At 33.2% G+C, this 19575-nt stretch overlaps 1 protein-coding gene across 1 annotated transcript in view; it reads right to left on the bottom strand.

Moving 5' to 3' along the window:
• Window positions 1-19575, bottom strand: part of LRRIQ3 (leucine rich repeats and IQ motif containing 3) — a 202775-nt gene that overhangs the window by 67679 nt on the left and 115521 nt on the right. Inside the window, exon 6 of the mRNA XM_028102548.2 lies at window positions 2744-2873. Coding sequence (XP_027958349.2) covers window positions 2744-2873 — 130 coding nt within the window. The remainder of the gene's footprint in view (window positions 1-2743; window positions 2874-19575) is intronic.

The following is a 19575-nucleotide window of genomic DNA, read 5'->3' as shown; positions in this document are numbered from 1 at the left end:
GCAGGGAGTCTGCTTCTCCCTCTCTCCCTGCCTCTCACCTTGCTTGTGCTCTCTCTCTCAAATGAATAAATAAAATCTTTAAAGAAATAATACAGACATTATGCGAAATAAAATAAGCTAGCCACAAAAGGACAAATATTGTATGATTCCACTTATATGAGATACCTAGAGTAATCAAATTCTAGAGAGAAATAGAATAGTGGTTTCAGAGGTTGGGGTGGGGGAGGATTGGAAGTTAGTGTGTAATGGGCACATAGTTTCAATTGAAGATGGAAGATGAAAAGGTTCCACAGATGGATGGTCATGATGGTTGCACTATATACACATACTTAATGTATAATTAAAAATGCTCAAAATGGTTAAGTTTTATGTTATATATATCACCATAAAAAATACAAGAGAAATACCCAGAACTGAGGAATATAAATTTTCAGAATGAATAACTCCAATAAATTGAATAGAAAAACAATCCGGCCAAGCAAGCAAATATTTATGAGACAAATCAGTGTGAAATTGCAGAACACCTGGTATAAGAAGAAAATGCTAAAAGTTTCCAGTCAGAAGGGAAAAACAATAAATAGACATTCATATACAACCAACTGAGAACTAAATGTCAATGGACTTCTCAAAGGAAATACTGGAAGTTAGATGACAAAGCAATTCTGAAAAAATTCTGAAAGAAGCTCTACACAGTCAAATCATCAACCAAATATAAGTGTAGCATAACAGCATATTTAGGCTTTCAAGGTATTAAAAAATTTACCTCCTATATACAATTTCTCAGTAAACTAATAGAGAAGGCACTGTATTAAAATAAGAAAAAACCCAAGAAAGACCAAGATATAGAATTCTGGAACTTAGAGTCTTTACATAGCATGGAGACAAATGAATTCTCAGGATCACAGGTCTGAAGAGACATACACCAAGACAGATGATCTAAGAGCAGGTTTAGAGAGTAAGCAGTCCTGATTAAATCAGAAAAATGAAAGGCTCAAGCAGAAATATTGTGAAAAAAAATATGTGTGTGGGTATGCTGGGGGAGAGTGGTGGTTTGAATGGTATGAGATTTTCAAACAAGGTTTCAAAAAAATAGTATAAAAAAAGCAAACATATCCTAACATATTGTGTGGCTCAGCTGTGAACAATATGTACACAGTCATAACAATTAAGACAGTAAATAGTAATTTACCCCCAAATAGTAGTGATCTAATTTTATGGGGAGAATAGAGGAGGGAATATATAAGTGTGTGTATTAGGGAGGATTTATAAGAGAATTAAATCACCATCTTTCACAGTGGAAATTTGTAAATAATATCTAAAACTAAAAAAAAAAGACATTTTAGCAGAATAAGTATGTTACTTGGAAATATAAAAGTAAACAGCAGAAGAGTTAGTTAAAATTATTAAATGATATTATCTTGGGGTATCAGGAAGATTAAGTGTAGAGGTATGGTGCATGGAACTACTATTTTCCCATCATTTCATTTTCATTTATAAATCTAGGAGTTAAATAACTGGATATAAATAAAATTACCTTTAAATAACAATGTAGAACTTTATGAAATGTATATACAATACATGAAACTATGGATAATTGATGAAATATCAAAAGCCACTGACAAATAAGGAACCGTTAAGAGATAAAGTACAACAGTTCATATACAAAGAAAATAAAAGGTGATGGGGCACCTGGGTGGCTCAGTTGGTTAAGCGGCTGCCTTCAGCTCAGGTCATGATCCCAAAGTCCTGGGATCAAGTACCGCATCAGGCTCCTTGCTCAGCAGAGAGCCTGCTTCTCCCTCTCCCTGCCTGCCACTCCCCCTGCTTATGCTCTCTCTCTCACTCTGTGTCAAATAAGTAAAAATCTTAAAAAAAAAAGAAAAGAAAAGGTGATAAAAACACCATCATGAGTTTTTAAAAAGAGAAAGATTTGAATATTTAATAATTAAAAGGTTAGAGAAAGAGAGATATGAGGAGGTGTTCAATGGGTATAAAGTTTCAGTCATACAAGATAAAAAAGTTCTAGGGATCTGCTGTGCAACATTATGACTATAGTTAACAATATTGTGTTATGCACTTAAAAGTCTTTTAAGAGGGTAGGTCTCAGGGTAAGTGGTTTCATCACAATAATTTTAAAAGGTTTAAGAGAAAACATTGAGAAAATTGTAATTATTTCAAATAATTTTACAAAAATGATTATATGATTTTTCTGTGAAAGACAGAGGTAAAGAATGCCATCGATCATACATAAAATTTTATCAGAAAAAATTCTGCAAAAACAACAAAAAACAAGTACACATTTGATAACCAAAATCTTATAGACATAAGATAAACGTATTTTTATTGACAAAACAATTACATTCAAAGCCTGAAGGAAATTTAGTATCATTACTTAGTTGAAATTATTTATATTAATCTGATACTTGACAGATTTCCTGAAAGAGGAACCATGCTGACCATACAGCAACAAAGCTATCAATTCAATATGGTTCCTGCTAACATCTATTTCTCTTAATTCCCCCTTCTGCTCAAAATCCAGTCCTTGATATCCATGAAACAACTTTCTAAATATGTACATTTATAAAATATTAAATGAGATATGGATATTTTTATCTAGATATCTCAACATATATTTCATGGAATCTTATATTTATAGTTCAAAATTAACATGACCAATTTCTAATGAATTTACTCTTCATCAAAATATGTTCATACATATAATTTAAAGATTCATATAACTAACCTTTCTGAGTGAGATGTCTTGATTTTTTTGATTTTATACCAATTTCTTTTGTTTTTAGTTCATATATAATAGAAGAAACATGTTTTCTCTGTTCTCTAGAACTTTTTAAATAAACAGGAGAATGTATACTCTGTGGAAACAAAATAAAAGCAATGACAACCATGATAATGTCCGTTATATACATTTTAGAGTTCTCAATGAACTCTCACATTTATTATACACTACCATGACTGATTTTGTTTTTTTAAAAAGACCAAGAAAAACCTGTGAAATAGGCAGAGTTAGGAAAAGATGTAAAGAGCTCCATTGTGTATGATTTTTATAAATTGTCTTTCTTATTTGCTGTGAATTTTTTTTGTAATTAACATATAACGTATTATTTGTTTTGGGGGTACAGGTCTGCGATTCATCAGTCTCACACAACTCACAGTGCTCACCACAGTACATACTCTCCCCAGTGTCCATCACCCAGCCACCCCATCCCTCCTACTCCCCTCAGCCCCAGCAATCCTCAGTTTGTTTCTTGAGATTGTCTTTCTATTAAGAGTTAAAGATATACTTTGGACCATGCTTGGAGGGAGATTGAGGGGGAAAGGGACCCATCAGGAGGGTGCCATGACAAAAAAACAAAACAAAACAAAACCCACCAGGGAAGAAAAATAAGGAATAAACAAAGAGAAGCAAGATGGTGTTGCCCAGAAAGCCTGAAGAAAGATTTAGGTTAAGAAAGGGCAGACAAAACTATTTTACAGAATACTAAAAAAGATAGTAACATAGAAAGAAAGAGAAACGGGACCAGAATTATCACAAATCTTGAAAGTACAAATGGATCTGGTATATGTGGAAGGAATAACAGGTAGAATATTGAAAAGGAGCTTAGTGGAGAGTTGGGGGCACTATCAGATGTAAACCATATAATGTCTGTAAATTGGTTGGGAATGTTTTAATAATTAATACTGTGTTGTCTGTCTTTGTCTTCACAGTCTATCCAGCACAGTACAAAGGATCCGTCAGATCATCAGGAACCCAGGCTCTTTCAAAATTTATCATCTCTGTCTTGCCCTCTATGTGGCTTTTATCCTCAAGGTTTACTCATGAGTCAAGATAGCTACTAGACCTCTAAACACCATGTCTGTATTTCAGTCAGTAAGATGGAGGAAAAGGGTAAAATGACAAAAGGGCACAGGCCATGGTCTTAAGGTACTTTCCCAGAGGTCCTTCCAATAACTTCTGTTTATATCTTATTGGCCACTCATAGTGACAAAAGAGAGGGTAAGCAATGCAGGCTTTTTAGTAGGTACTTTGCTGCCTGGACTAAAATTTGGGGTTTCTGGGGCGCCTGGGTGGCTCAGTTGGTTAAGCGACTGCCTTCGGCTCAGGTCATGATCCTGGAGTCCCGGGATCGAGTCCCACATCGGGCTCCCTGCTCAGCGGGGAGTCTGCTTCTCCCTCTGACCCTCCCCCCTCTCATGTGCTCTCTCTCTCTCTCATTCTCGCTCTCTCAAATAAATAAATAAAATCTTAAAAAAAAATAAATAAATAAAATAAAATTTGGGGTTTCTTACCAAGAAAGAAGAAAAGGACAGATGTTGGTCGGCAACCACAGTATGCCACAGAGAAAAAAAATCAGAAGTTTGGGAGCGGATATACATTTGTATTTTGAGAAATGTTCCCAGAATATTATGCTTTCTTTGATGAGTGCCACTGGCCTAAATTCTGAAGGCTCACAAATATGTATCTTCGATAGTATTCCTTTCTGAGGTGTTTGCTTTTTGTGTAGTACTCATCAGTAACTATGAGCTGTGCTCTTTCACCCTGGAAAATCTCACAGACATCTCATACTCAATAGAATTTAAGTCCTATCTCTCCTCCAAACCTATTATAACTTATTTCTGGTTTTGGTGAATGGCACCACCTTCATCCAAGAAGAAGGGAGTCATATAAACTCTCTAATATGTGATAGCAGATAGGATTTTGAAATAAAAAACTTATCGCCGTATTTCCCCTACCTTGACCTGCCCACTTGTCCAAACCTCCTTTATTCTACAATTTAGGAGAGACACTTGGATATGTGTCCTGGTGCCCTGTATTTACAATTTTCTGCCCAAATTCCTATAATGCACAAAACAGATGTATTTACATAAATATCCTTGAGTTTCTATCTTTTAAATTTTATATGTGATATTCTCTAATTTATTGAAAACAATTTGTCTTTATGCAATGACTCATTGTGCAAGAATTTTTTAATGCTCATGATAGGTACTAGATATTATGTAGTCCTGGAATGAATCTCAGTTATTATTCTTCACTAAAAAATCCTTCACTAGTCACTCTTACATAATTTCTTTCCATTCTTCACATGACAAAAATACTAGTTTTTCCTAGAAAGACAAATAAGCAGTTACTTCTGAGCTTATACATTCTCCTTATATTAAATCTTTTTCTAAAGTTTGTCAAGAATAATTATAACATAATAACACAATATCAACACATTATCAAAATATAACATTATTTTAAGTAATATTGCTTCTATTTTCATTTGGGCTCAGTTCTTTCTATTAAACAAAGTATGACAAAAATAATGTAGACTACTGTTCTGCAATCAAATATGTAACAATCAATTCTAAATGCTTTTTCAACCTCAAATTCATCTATCAGTCCTCTTCAATTAGTCCTCTGCATCATTATTGTGTTTTCTTACTTCTATAAATTTTGCCCTATTTTTATAACTACTGTCTCTCTCTACTAAGAATGCAATTCATCATACATTAAAAATCATCCTAAATTCTATTTCAACCATAGAAATGGACCCTTTAGAATGTAAGGATATGTTCAGCAATCTGTTTCTACTAATACATATTCTTCTGCCTTCCACAAAACGAATAAAGGAAATTTTTAAAGTGTGCATCTCTATAATCTGAGTATCCAATCTCTATCACAAATAAAATTAATTTATAGAATCATGAAATTTAAAAAATTAGATATTGAAGGGGCACCTGGGTGGCTCAGTCGGTTAAGCATCTGCCTTCAGCTCTGGTCATGGACCAAGCCCAGCATAGGGCTCCCTGCTTGGGGCGGGGAACCTGCTTCTCCCTCTCCCTCTGCCTGCAGCTCCCCCTGTTTGTGCTCCCTCTCCCTCTCTCTGTCAAATAAATAAATAAAATCTTTTTAAAAATTAGATATTGAAATTTAAATTTTTAATATTTTTATTCTATTTAAAAATTAAATGCATAGCTGGTTAGTTCCTTTCAGAAATATATTTTCTTTAATTCTCCCACTTATCCTTTTTCATATATCCACATGCCATTCCTTGTCATCATTTAAAGTAATTTTCCCTTCCTTTGCTTTTATAAAAGAAGAATCCATGACAAAGCTTGCATATATGACAGTGAAACAAATCTAAGAAGATGAGCATCTATAGCCCTAAGTGAACTGAGACTTAAACAAGCTACAAAGGTAAGGAAACTGGGCTTTTCTGTGTACATAGTACAAGAAGGAAAAGAAAGGACGTGCCCACTTACTGATATTCAAAAATCATAGAGAAGGAAAAGCATCAGAAGATTTAGGATAATCTAATAAATACCTTGTTTTCGATAACAGAAAGCATATTCTATTAGCTGAAGTACCTTAAGCCTAACACTGGTCCTCAATAATTTTAGAAAATAGTTTTAAGGATGTTTGGTAGCATTCAAAGAGGAATGATCATCAGGGAGCAGTATAAGTTAATAAGTGAATACATCAGATATAATGTCATTTCTAACAGGGTCAAAAGTAATTCAGGTTCAAACATTCTCGATATGATAAACCTTAATTTCAGGAATATGTTCAGATAAATGTTTTCATAACTTTAGAAAGACAATACGATTAGATGGAGATCAGAGATGTTGAGATATCACATGAGAAAGAGTAAGGATTCATTAAATGATGCAACTTGAAATAAAATCTCTAATGTCATAAGCAGACTTGTTCTTAGCCCTATCATGATCAATATTTATACAAATTATTTGAATAATAATATAAAGGAAATGTTCATGACATTTTTAGGGAGGTGGCAAAACAACAAAATCAGTTAACACAAGACAGAAATTTTAAACATTTTCAATAGACTAAAGCAATCAATCAAATTAAACAGATGAAGTATAATAGAAGTAAATATTACAGTTGGGCAAAATGCATTTAATCACTGCAATACATAATGTAATTTAAAATCATGAGTGATAAGAGGATACAATATTGTAGTTAAGAGTAAATTAAGAGTCCATTGTATGATGACCTTATGCTATATTAAGCATTTTACCTAGAATGAAGAAAATCACAGTCTTACCATATTAATTTCTGATCAGAACCATAGCTGAAGCACTATGTCGGGTCAGGGCAACATATTTTCAGATGAGGATAGATAATCTGGAACGGGAAAAGAGAGCAACCTACCTACTGAATTATTTTTAAAGTAAGCCCTATATAAATAAGCCATATTAAATCCAGAGTAGAAAAGAGGCAACAAAGATTCAGGCTTCTTACCTCCCCCAATTACCATCTCCTTCATCTTATAAAATGATAGCATTCTCTTGTTCAAACCACAAGAACTTAGAATTTGTTTTCTATTTTATCCTCTTTTCTGAAATCCTATATCTAAGCCATCAGCAAATCTTGACAATTCTACTTCCTAAATGTATTTCAAATCTGTCTACTTCTCTTCCTTTTTTACATTACTTCTCTAGTCTAAGCTATAGTCACCCTTTCCAACCACAAATGGCCTCTGATGGCTTCTGCCTTCACCCTGGCTCTTACAAGATTCAGTTACATTTATCAAAAGATAAATCTGATCATGTTTATTTTTAGCTTTACATTTCCTGATAGCTATTCAAGGTGCCCAGTCCTTACTATGAGCTGGAAAAGCCAGCAAAATATGGCCTGGGCCACATAGCCAAATTCATTTCATGCTACCCTTGACTTTATTCATCATACTCTTACAACACTGGATTTCATTCAGTCCTCTGAACCCAACTCAAATAAAACAATCTACTCCATGCCTCAGGTCCTTGTGCAAGCTCTTTGCTCTATCTAAAATACACTCCTACACTTTGCATGGCTAGCTTCTCATCCTTCAGGTCTTAACTTTCATCTCCTCAGAAAAACATTCCATGACAATCTTGTGAGAACTAGGACTTCTCCTATTATTCTCTATCTCAGCAACCTATTTATTTTATTGTCACAGATTTGTTTACTTGGATTACAACTTGGTTTTTGCTTTCTATTTTTTCCTAGAATCTATCTAGTTCACCAGGGTAAGGACTTTGCTTGTCTTCCTTACTCAGTGCCAAGAATGGCCCCTGGCACTCAGCAGATATTCAATAATTATATGCTAAATGTGTAATGAATAGTGAATAGTAGCAAAGACAAGTACTAGAAGGAATGAGTGGAGGTTTAGGAACTTTGGTTTTCATCCCCTTCTTCATCATGTACATCAACTTAAACTCTTAATTTTCTAGAGTCTTTTCTACTTTACCATTCCTCAATATGTTACACATAAGAAAAGCATAAACATAACCATCTGGTAAGAATAATTATACATCTACTTGGGCACATCTCTCTACCTGTTCTGTTGTTCTACATAACAATAAGCCAGAAAACCAAAATGGCAATGAAAGAGCTCTCCTTTGATGGTAGTGAGTAGAGAAGCTAGGAAAAAATAATCTATACTAGCAGTGAGAGACGTGTATATGAATTAATTTCATCTAATCATAAAAAAATTCTCAGAACATTACTGAAAATTGGAATAGATTAACTGAGGCGCTATGGAGCTCCCTGTAATTGACAAACTAAATAAGCACATGTTTGTAAAATATCAGATGGATGCTTGTACCAGATATTCATTTTCCCCAAGAGAGATGATAATTTACATTTAAAAATTGAGGAGTGGTGACAGTGGTAAGAATTTTCTCTACTTTCTAGACCAAGAGTAAATATTTTATACTAAACTCTTCTGTCTCTGAAAATCGAGATTCATTTTCAATCCTTAATGGTTTGAGTTTCCTAAATTAGCCTAGTTAGTGTTCTATAGACTGTAGTTTTGTTTTCACATTATGTATTATGCAAATCAGAGCCCTTTAACTTTAAAGCGAATTATAAGTCTTTAACCAAAGCAGATTAACAGAGACTCATTGTTATATTATCTATCTATTCCCATACTATTTGTACTACAATTGATCAAGCATTTGCTTTGTCTACACTATATATGGTCCATTGTAAGTAGGCTCCATTTCAAGGATGATCTCAAAAACCTCTTTAGAATCATTAGTCCTTTGGTAACCTACCACCTGTTTTCTGTTGTTTTTGTTCACTTTCCTCTTCCCAGCTAAGACATCATGTTTAAAAGCGCTAATCCAAATCTTAGGTTTTCCATATTTTACTCAAAGGAATAACTTTAGGAATATGCTAAAACCCAAACTAAAAATGGTGCCCTTTTTTGGCTGAATGAAAGCTGTTAACTCTACTGTTTGGCTACATAGCCTCTCATTAACTTTAGCAAGCAATTCCTTCAACATAGGAGAGGCTAATATACAGAGATGCACTTCTGGCAGGTGCCACTTGAACTCTGCCTTCAAGACTAAGTGCTGGTTAACAGGAAAAAAAACATGGAGAAGGGGGAATGGTTTAAAATAAAGTTTTATGATAAAAATTACTTTTTAAGATATTCCCCTAGAAGCAAAAGGCAGGTTTAACTGCTATTTGAAAAATTGCGATTATCTTGTATCTGTTCCTAATCTTACTTTATCTTAACAAAGATGACTAGAAATGATAATACTCTGGATACATGAGGAAGAGAATTCACAAAGGATGACCTGGATAAACAAATATAGGACACACAGTAGATACAGAAAGAAGTGTGACATTTCTCTTCTATACAAAAAGTAGCCATGGGAAATGAAGGTGACTGAATATTATATTTTGCTGCAAATGTCTATTTAAAGAACACATGGGGGGAAAAGGCATAATAGAAAGGTATGCTCCCTCAGTTAAAGAATGGTTAAGGTCTAAGGTCTATCATTTCCAAGATTAGAGGTGCCAAAGTGTAAATTACTGAGGCCCACTCTGTCTGCTACATTACTGTGGATATTTGTTAGTAGCAGTTGTCAAACCCAGTAAAAAGAGATGCTGCAAACTTCCACAATGATTTTAGAATAGGTTATAATTTCAAGTTGAGAGAACATAGTGCTAGTTCATTAATAATAACAATTGGTATTAGGTAAAGTAAGTAAAGGTCATGAAAAATTTTATAGTATACAGATTTATGTTTCTTTAAAAATATTTACTTATTTATATATTTTATATATATTATATAATATACATTAAATATATATTTGCTTAATTATTTACATGACAATGCAATTCCATTCAAAGTCCCTTTTTTTTACTAATATATTGATTATACTGTCTAATAGCTAATGTATTATATAGTAATAATTAAGAATAATTCTGTATCTGGTTTACCTAAAGACCACATTTTTAAAAGTGTGTAACTCTACAAATACTATTTTGTTTATAACTTTCAAAGCATTTATTGCATCTACCTTATATCATCGTTAAGTACATTTCTCACCCCTAGAAGAAATTATTCTCTCTGAGGACTGGGTCTGTGGTTTACTTATCTCGATATCCCTGCACCACTTTGATTGGATTCTTCAACCTCTGTTGCAGTATCAACTCACAAATAACAAAAAAGGATTGAGAAATTTGATTAGTTTATTCAGCAAATATGTACTGAGTGCCAACTACATCCATGGCATCATGCTAGGAATCAGTACAAAGTTATTATTTTGTGAATACTTAAACTCTAGATTTCTCAAATTTTTCATAATTTAATATTCTACGCGGCTATAGAAAATATAAGAAGCAAGATAAAGCCATTCAAAGTGAGAAAAACTTTGTTTCCAATTAAATATGATTTGATTAAACTGAAACTGAGAATATCTACAGAGAGAGAAAGAAAGACACAAAGAGGGAGAGAGAGAGAGAGAGTTGAGAACATAGGCTTAATGGCTTAATGCTAAATACATTCCTAATAAGAATCTTCATTTTATTAAACCTCATGTGTTAACTTAATTGGTTATGATATTTTTAAATCAGTAAATCTAATCATTTTGAAATGAAAAGAGACAGGGCATATATTAACAATATAAGTTAATACTGCTTAAGTAATCACCAAATGAGACAAGTTCATATGGTGGTGTGAAATTTATTGATGGGCAACAAAACAGAATTTTCTAAAGAAAAGAAAAAAACTTTTCCTTACTAGTAACATATGTAGCCCAAGAGTCTATATTTCTACGTGTATTTAACAATGCCCACATTTATCAAAAGAGAAAAAAGAACAGATAGGGACTGCCAACATTTTAACTGATGTTTAGGTTGCTCTCTTCTACCCTAAATATCTTAAGCAAATCCGGCATTTTAGATAGGGTATATGTTTTAAATTAAGGTTTAGAATCTGAGGAAGCAGTTATATTTCTCTCTCTTTCTCTCTCTCTCTCACACACACACACAAGCCCTCAATAAATTAACAGAGTGGGATGCCTGGGTGACTCAGTCGGTTGAGTGTCTGCCTTCGGCTCAGGTCATGATCCCAGGGTCCTGGGATCGAGTCCCACATCGGCAGGAAGCCTGCTTCTCCCTCTGCCTCTGCCTCTCTCTGTGTCTCTCATGAATAAATAAATAAAATCTTTTTTAAAAATAATTAATTAATTAACAGAGTAACCATATACATAATTATACTTCTAAGTAAAGCATATTATAACCAACTTAAATATGCTTTATGCATACATATTGATAAACTATCAAATTGATTCAATAACATTTACTTGGGTAATATTTTCTAAAACTGAGGTTTTAGCCTCCTGCAACTGTGAGTAATATACTCATTTGGGAGTTTAAGAATATTAGTAAATGTTGCTTCATATAAGCTTTTATTACAATACTAAAGACTAAAATGACTGTTTCAAATGCAGTTTAATTATGCTCCTTCCTTCTGAATGCTACACATGTGCTAGGAACTACAGGGGGCAGAGAGAGAGAGAGAAGGAAAGACTGGCTCAGGAAGTGCTATCACTGACTCTGGTTAGCCAGCCGGAAAGTTCTATAGCCCCAGTACAAATCTCAGGCGGCCTGACTTCAGAGCATTCAGCAGAACTTCTTTAACAACCTCAGCTCTACTGCTCTTATTGGAAATATTCCAGCCATGGTCCAGAGTTTATTATTTACATGAGGTCCAATATTCCTGTGGCTGAATAAAAGGACTCAAAACCGTAGTCACCAATACTTTCAAAGATACAAACAGGCTTATTTTAGGTTCATAAGCTATTAGAGCAGGTATTGCCAGAATCTTTATATTTCATTAAACAAAAACTGAAATATAAAGAAATGCCTGCAATTTACTTTAAGTCCCTCCAGGCTTTCCAGGTGAATACTGTCATTAAACACCTGTGCTTAGATGGAATATCTCTAAAACTATCCTAAAGAGACCAGAGAGCAGCAGTATGATTCAATAGTTAATATTTTCCAAGTCATGGAACTTAAATTTGTTTTAAGAAAATTCTATGTTGTTTTCTAGATGACTCATAAAACATTAATTTTTGTTATTCAAGGCACAGACCAATATCAAAGTACATTGAAATAGCCACTCTCTCTTACCTTGAACAAATAAAAATTCATTCTAAGTAAGTGGTAAAGAATGGTCATTTTATTGATTTTGTTACCTTGTTTATTAGAAAAAGATGGACAGCTTGAAAAGTTCTGAATTATCAGTCTTTTTAAAGCAAAATTTTTATGATGATTAGTTTCACTGGATTTAAAAATGGTAATATTAACTTTCTTGTACAAGGAAGTAAATAATTTCATCATCATTTTTATGCAAGTTTCAAACTGTTAAAATATGCTGGTTTGGATGAATTACTAAATGTATTTCTCTTTTCAACTTTACACTTATCTTGTGTGTACAGCTGATATCCCTAGTGTCCAATCAGAGACAGGTTTTCATCCTGTTGTCCAGGGAATGATGTGCACAATTCCTTTTGACACTGATGAGAGGTGAATACATAATCCAGCCCACTTCAGTGAAAATTGACCCATATTTTTTTTTTACCCTGAAGAAAAATACAGTGATAAGGTTTAAAGATGGGAAAAAAATACAGTTAAACTCTTGAGGTGTACCATTAGTTAATGATAGTCAGCAAACATTACATTTTGCCTTGAGGACAGCAAGCTCCAGATTTGCTTTTTAGGTGCTCACGAATTCTAATAATCATGGCTCTATGTGATAGCAAGAAACCTAAAAGTATGAATGATAGGGTTTTTACATTTCAATGAATTCAAAAGTTAAAGTTAAAAAGGAAAGACATGCTTTTTATATATTTTCTCCTACCTCTACTCTCCACTAAGATGTTTAAGAAATGAAGTATTTTTATATCAGTCTTTGTAAGGCAAAGACTTATTTAATAGTTGAGAATATACACTATTTCCCACACAAAGACTACGCCCCAATTAAAAAAAATATGGATCCTGCATAAGACTTTAATGTTGTCTCTGAACTAGTATTTTTAAGATTTATCAACGTCCTTAAGATTTGGGGGGGAAAATTACTTGGCATAGTGAGTCAGATCAATTGCCCCTATACCAAGTACCCTACCTCTAATTGTATCAAAAAGAAACATGCTCTAAAATGTTAAGACTCTTTATTTTCATTTTCTTTAATAATTCATTAAAAATTGATTCATTAATTTATCTACATAATTTATTTTTAGTTTACATAATCAGCCTGTAACATTTCTGGAATAATGAATTTTATTATAATGACCACAGTATAGAGTAACTCCTTTATCTTCTTTATCTTTGAAAGGTATTCTAAGTTCTAGTATAACAGCACTGACAAGAAAATATTTACATAGTTCATAACTTTGCAAGATCTTTTTGCACTATTTTTGACTTGCATCTTATTTTCATCTATCTTCTTTCAATGATAACCTTATTTCTTCCTGCCCACATAGAAAGAGCTCAGTGATAAGCAGATTTCTGTTAGCCACTTTTTTCATAGTAGCATGGTGGACTGTTTTAACAAAATATACTAAAATTAATCCATGAGTCATAATTCAAAATAATATGAGTTTAGATTATACTTCTTTTAAATACAACAAATAGTATTTTAAATTAGTAAATATTTGTTAAGTGCCTCCTATGTGCATATGACTGTGCTAGATAAAGGGTGGCAAAAACTAAATAAAATACAACCTGCCATAAAGTGATTTATTTTCCTAGAGTAAAAACATTCACAGTAAAATTCACATAAAATTCACTTTCAAAGGAAGCAGTGTATAAATAAATTTAAATAGAAACATACACAAGAAAAATTATAGTAACAATACTCCATTCAAATCAGAGAAACAGATTTCCCTAATATTGAAAAAGACCAACTCTTGGTTCAGGGACATTATCAGGGACTTTATTCTGTTATTTGATGCTGCAAGTTGAAGTGAAGACAGACAGAAAAGAACATTGTGGGAATAATCTCATTCTTAAACAGAAAAAGAAGTAAATTCTGGGAAGGAGGTTTTGGTCTTGGGTGCCAAGAACCTCAGGTGAATGAATGAAGGCATTTTAGTGCCTACTTTGTGTACAGATCATTTGATGGCATATTGTAGAAAGAAGGCAATGTGCTGGAATGGAGGTGAATTGGAGGGAGGACACAAAACAATGCTTTTATATATTAGCTCTATCTATGAAAAAGAGGAGACTTTATTTTCAATAATTGTCTAATTTGTAGCAGCCAAGATCAAATATAGTTAATTTTAATACTGGAATCTCTTATAACATGCAGCAATGGTTCTGTTTTGAAGAAAAAGCTGCTGATAAGATACACTCTGTTTCTGTAATCAACCTTTCCCTTCTTTGGAGCTATTAAATCCCCAAAATACAGACTCCACTCTCCAATTCTAGGGCCTAAGATAAGAGAGAGAGTTAGCCTCTCTGGACCAGTTTTTAGAGTTCCCTATTAATTTACCTTTGCTCAAATCCTGACACATAATTCTGGTAATTATATTTTTATCTCCTTCTTGAGCGTTCATCACTCTATCTGCCTTTGCAATGTTTCCCAGTTCTAATTTGACATCTGCCTTGGGCCATTTCCCAAGCCTTCATTCTAGCAATGCAATCTTTGATACCAGTTTTCTTCTTAAGACAGTTTTTTAACATAGTGTCTAGGCTTTGATACTTGAGGACAGACCTCATTAATACCAGCATTTTATTTCAACCTGACCCAATTTCAATGTTGCTAAGCTTTCCACAGTAGTTCCTCAATTGTGGCTAGCCACGTGACAGTGAATAGAGCTCACAGTACTCATTAGATGGGGAGCTACTTACCAAAATGACTCTCTTTTGCTAGTTCCTAGAACCATAAACATTCTGTGTCTCCTGTACTACTCCAGTGGTCAAGCCCAAATTCTTTCTTAACCTAACCAATTTTACTTTAATTTAAATACCTTTTCCTGTGAATAACAAGATAAAATGTAAAAGTTCCAATTTGAATGACATTGTAAATGCTGTAAATGTCATCAGAAGGTTGAGCTCATTGTAAAGCATCTTGAAGAAACTGGGATGGATCATCAATTAGGCAGATGCGAAAAAGTAGATGATACTTAATTTACTTAAGGAAAACATGAGGCAAACAGGTAGGAATGAGCAAGGAGACTGAAGACTGAACCAGCTGAGTGTACTGTTTATAACAGAATAATGAGCTAAAAACATTGAAAAGATAAAATGATATAAAATTATAAAAGGGCCACTAATTACTGAAATCTACAGCCTTTATTATGCTCTTTCATCTTTCATCTGGAAATCTTCCTACATTTTCTTGTCATCTGTCTATTACATTCTACTTGTCATCTGTCTATTACATTCTGTCTACTTACATTCTAAGTAATTTCACAGGTATAACAGCACATATGGATTAAAATGTACAGAGAGACTACTGCTTGCTAAATAATCATTTTAAGCACTCAAGTGAAAATTAAAATATCCATTAGCAGCCCCACCCAACTTTACCTTCCACAATTCCTCTCATAAATCTCTTAGTATATAGTTAGGATAATTTCCTTTCCATTCACATATCTGCCAAGCTAATTCTCACCTCCATAGCTTTGTTCATATATTTTTTAAATGTTACCCTTGATCTTTTCTTTTTTGACATTAAATTTTTTGTATGTTCCACCACACATCTGATGCTTAATTATATAGGCATATTGGTCATTATTCTATTACCTCATTAAACAACAAAATTTTTTTTAAAGATTTTATTTATTTGAGAGAGAGAGAGAAAGGGAGAGAGAGGGATAGCACAAGCCAGGTTGGGGGTTGGGGAGACAGAGGGAGAGGGAGAAGCAGACTCCTCGCTGAGCAAGGAGTCAGATGTGGCACTCAATCCCAGGATCCTGGGATCATGCAGCCACTTAACTGACTGAGCCACCCAGGGGCCCTAAACAACAAATCCTTAAAGAATTAAAAAACTCCACTCTTCTTCATTTCCCTAAAGCATGCTAAGGTGGAAAAATAAAAGCATTAAAGAACATAAAATCTGAAATTTAAAACCAAGATTTAACACTCCTATAGATACCTATAAGGTATCTATAATGATACTTATTTATATGTATAAACATATATGTATCTATTGACTTTAAAGTATGCAGGCAAAGCTGCTTTTATAATTATAAAGTTCATGAAATCCATCTGTGGGATAAATCAGTGTTCTATGGATGGAAAAACCATTAATTGTTTCTTAGGGCTTTGACTATTCTTTTCATTTGTCAACTCTCAGAAATTTGCTCTCCATATCAGATTTCCTATCCATGCATGAATCTTAAATTGCAAACTTTCAAAAAATTTGGAGATAAATAATATATCATTTGTACACATGGGAGGAGTTTACATGTTGATTAATTTTTAATTTGAGTATAATGATATAAAACAAAAATTTTAGGATAATAGATTTCAATCTTAATTATAACATGATAAACTATATTACTGAAGATTCCTAGGATACTGGAATTTTTTTCTTCAGTAGTATATTATTTAAGTAACAAAAACTTTGCAATGCCAAGTGATTGTGTGGGGTAGACATACAGATCAATAGAATAGAACTTAAGAGTCCAGAAATAAACCCTTGCACATGGTCAACAGAACTCTGACAAGGGTACCAAGATAATTCAAAAGAAGGATGAGTTTTTTTTTCCTTTCAAAAACTGGTACAGTACAACTGGATATCCACTAATAAAAGAACAATGTTGGATTCCTAATTCATACTACATAAAGATTAATTGAAAATGAATTGTAGGCCTAAATATAAGAGCTAAGATTATAAAACTCTTAGAAAAAACATAGAAATAGGGATGCCTGGGTGGCTCAGTCAGTTAAGCATCTGCCTACAGCTCAGGTCATGATACCAGACTCCTGGGATGGAGCCCAACATCAGGCTCCTTGCTCAGCAGGGAGCCTGCTTCTCCCTCTGCCTGCTGCTCTCCCTGCTCCTGCGCTATCTTGATCTCTCACTCTCCCTCTCTCTGACAAATAAATAAATAAATAATCTTAAAAAAAAAAGAAAAAACATAGAAATAAATCTTTAAGACTTTGGTTCAGATAATTGTTTCTTATATTTGATATGGAAAATAAAAGTGATCAAGGAAAAAAAGAGATGAATTAGGTTTTATCAAAATTAAAAGCTTTTGTGTTTTAAATTTAAAAAGTCAGACAACCTACATAATGGGAATGGGAAGAAATCAGAGAGGGAGACAAACCATGAGAGACTCTGGACTCCGGGAAACAAACTGAGGGTTACGGAGGAGAGGGGGTGGGGGGATGGGGTAACCAGGTGATGGGTATTAAGGAGGGCACGTGATATGATGAGCACTGGGTGTTACACGTAACTAATAAATCATTGAACACGACCTCAAAAACTAATGATGTACTATATGTTGGCTAATTGGACATAATTAAAAAAAGGAAAAATATTTTTAAATCATATATGTGATAAGTGATTTGTATTAAGAATATATAAGGGATAAATAATATATAAGGAATTCTTACACCTCAATAATAAAAAGAAGCTATTATAAAATGATGAAGGTATTTGAATAGACAATTCTCCAAAGAAGACATACAAATGGCCAATAAATACATGAAAAGATCCTTATCATCATTAGTTACTGGGAAATACAAGTTTAAGCCACAGTGATGTACCACTTCATACCAACCAGGCTGATTATAATCAAAAAGACAGATAATAACAGGTGTTAGTGAGGATTTGGAGAAATTAGAACTCTCCTACATTGATGATATGAATGTAAATGGTGCAATTGCTGTGGAAGACAGTTTGTTACTTCCTCAAAAAGTTAAAAGTAGAATTACCATATCATCCTCCTGTAACTCCACTACTAGTTGTCTAGTCAAGAAAACTGAAAAATATGTCCACACAAATATTTGTATATGGATGTTCACAGCTGCATTATTAGTAATAGCCATAAATTGGAAGTAACCCAATTAATGAATAGATTACAAAATGTGGCCTATTCATACAATAAAATATTATTTAGCCATAAAAATGAATGAAATACTGATACATGTTATCACAGGGATGAATCTTGGAAACATTATGCTAAGTGAAAGAAGCCAGACACAAAAGACCACATATTTTATTATTCCATTTATATTAAACGCCCAGAATAAGCAAACTTATAGATACAGAAAATAGATTAATGGTTGCCCGGGCCCACAAGGACAACTGCTAATGGTAGGGGATTTCATTTTGAGGTAATCAAAATATTCTGGAATTAGGTAATGGTAATGATCACAAAAGTCTGTGAATATACTAAAAATCACTGAATCGAATAATTTAAAAGGATGAACTTTGGGTTATGCAAATTATATCTCAGGAGAGATGTTATAAAAAATATTGTAGAGTTGACAATTCAGTTTCAGTAGTGCTTGTCAGAGTTATAATGAAATGTCAAAGATGTGAAGTATCTAAAATAATTAATATAATGAAATGAGACTTGAGAAAAACCACTAAAAATTTTCAGGTGATTTTAGGATTCAAGTTTTTAAAAAAACTAACAATTTTAGTGTTTATGATAATGTAAGCAAAAAGCCAAATAAATTTGCAAATTATTTTTTTAGCATTTGATAAAACTGAAGCAGAAAATAACTAAAAATGTTCAAAACAACACATTTATCATTAATTAACTATAACACTTCTGAAACTTTCATTTGAAATTATTAACAAGATTTTAATATATTTTTCTCTTTTTGAATCCTAAATGTGAATTTTTAGCACCATCTATGTAATCATAACAAATTAAGTATCAAGCTAGATTACTTAGAACAAACAAGAACTTACAAAAATATATTTTTTTAAATAAACTGAAATAATATGCTATTAGAACTTGTAAAAAAAGGTAGTAACAATTGTTAGACAATTAATCTTCCCTAAAATACAGATTAATGCTGCCAAATCTCAAAAAGTAATATAAAACATATAGACTGCTCATGGTAGTAGTAAGAAGAAGAAACACCAAGTACTCTTAACTACAGGAAACAAACAGGGCTGCTGGAGGGGAGATGGGTGAGGAGGATGGGGTAACTGGGTGATAGGCATTAAGGAGGGCATGTGATGTTAATAGCACTGGGTGTCATACGCAACTGATGAATAACTGAACTCTACATCTGAAACTAAAGATGTACTATATGTTGGCTAATTGAATTTAAATAATAAAAAAGGAAAAAAAGAAACACTG

Source organism: Eumetopias jubatus, unplaced genomic scaffold, assembly GCF_037043125.1.
Source record: "Eumetopias jubatus isolate StellerSeaLion01/CBP00866 unplaced genomic scaffold, mEumJub1_p1.0 scaffold_4, whole genome shotgun sequence".
In the NCBI taxonomy this organism is placed as follows: domain Eukaryota; kingdom Metazoa; phylum Chordata; class Mammalia; order Carnivora; family Otariidae; genus Eumetopias; species Eumetopias jubatus.
This window is presented reverse-complemented; position numbering and strand designations above follow the sequence as displayed.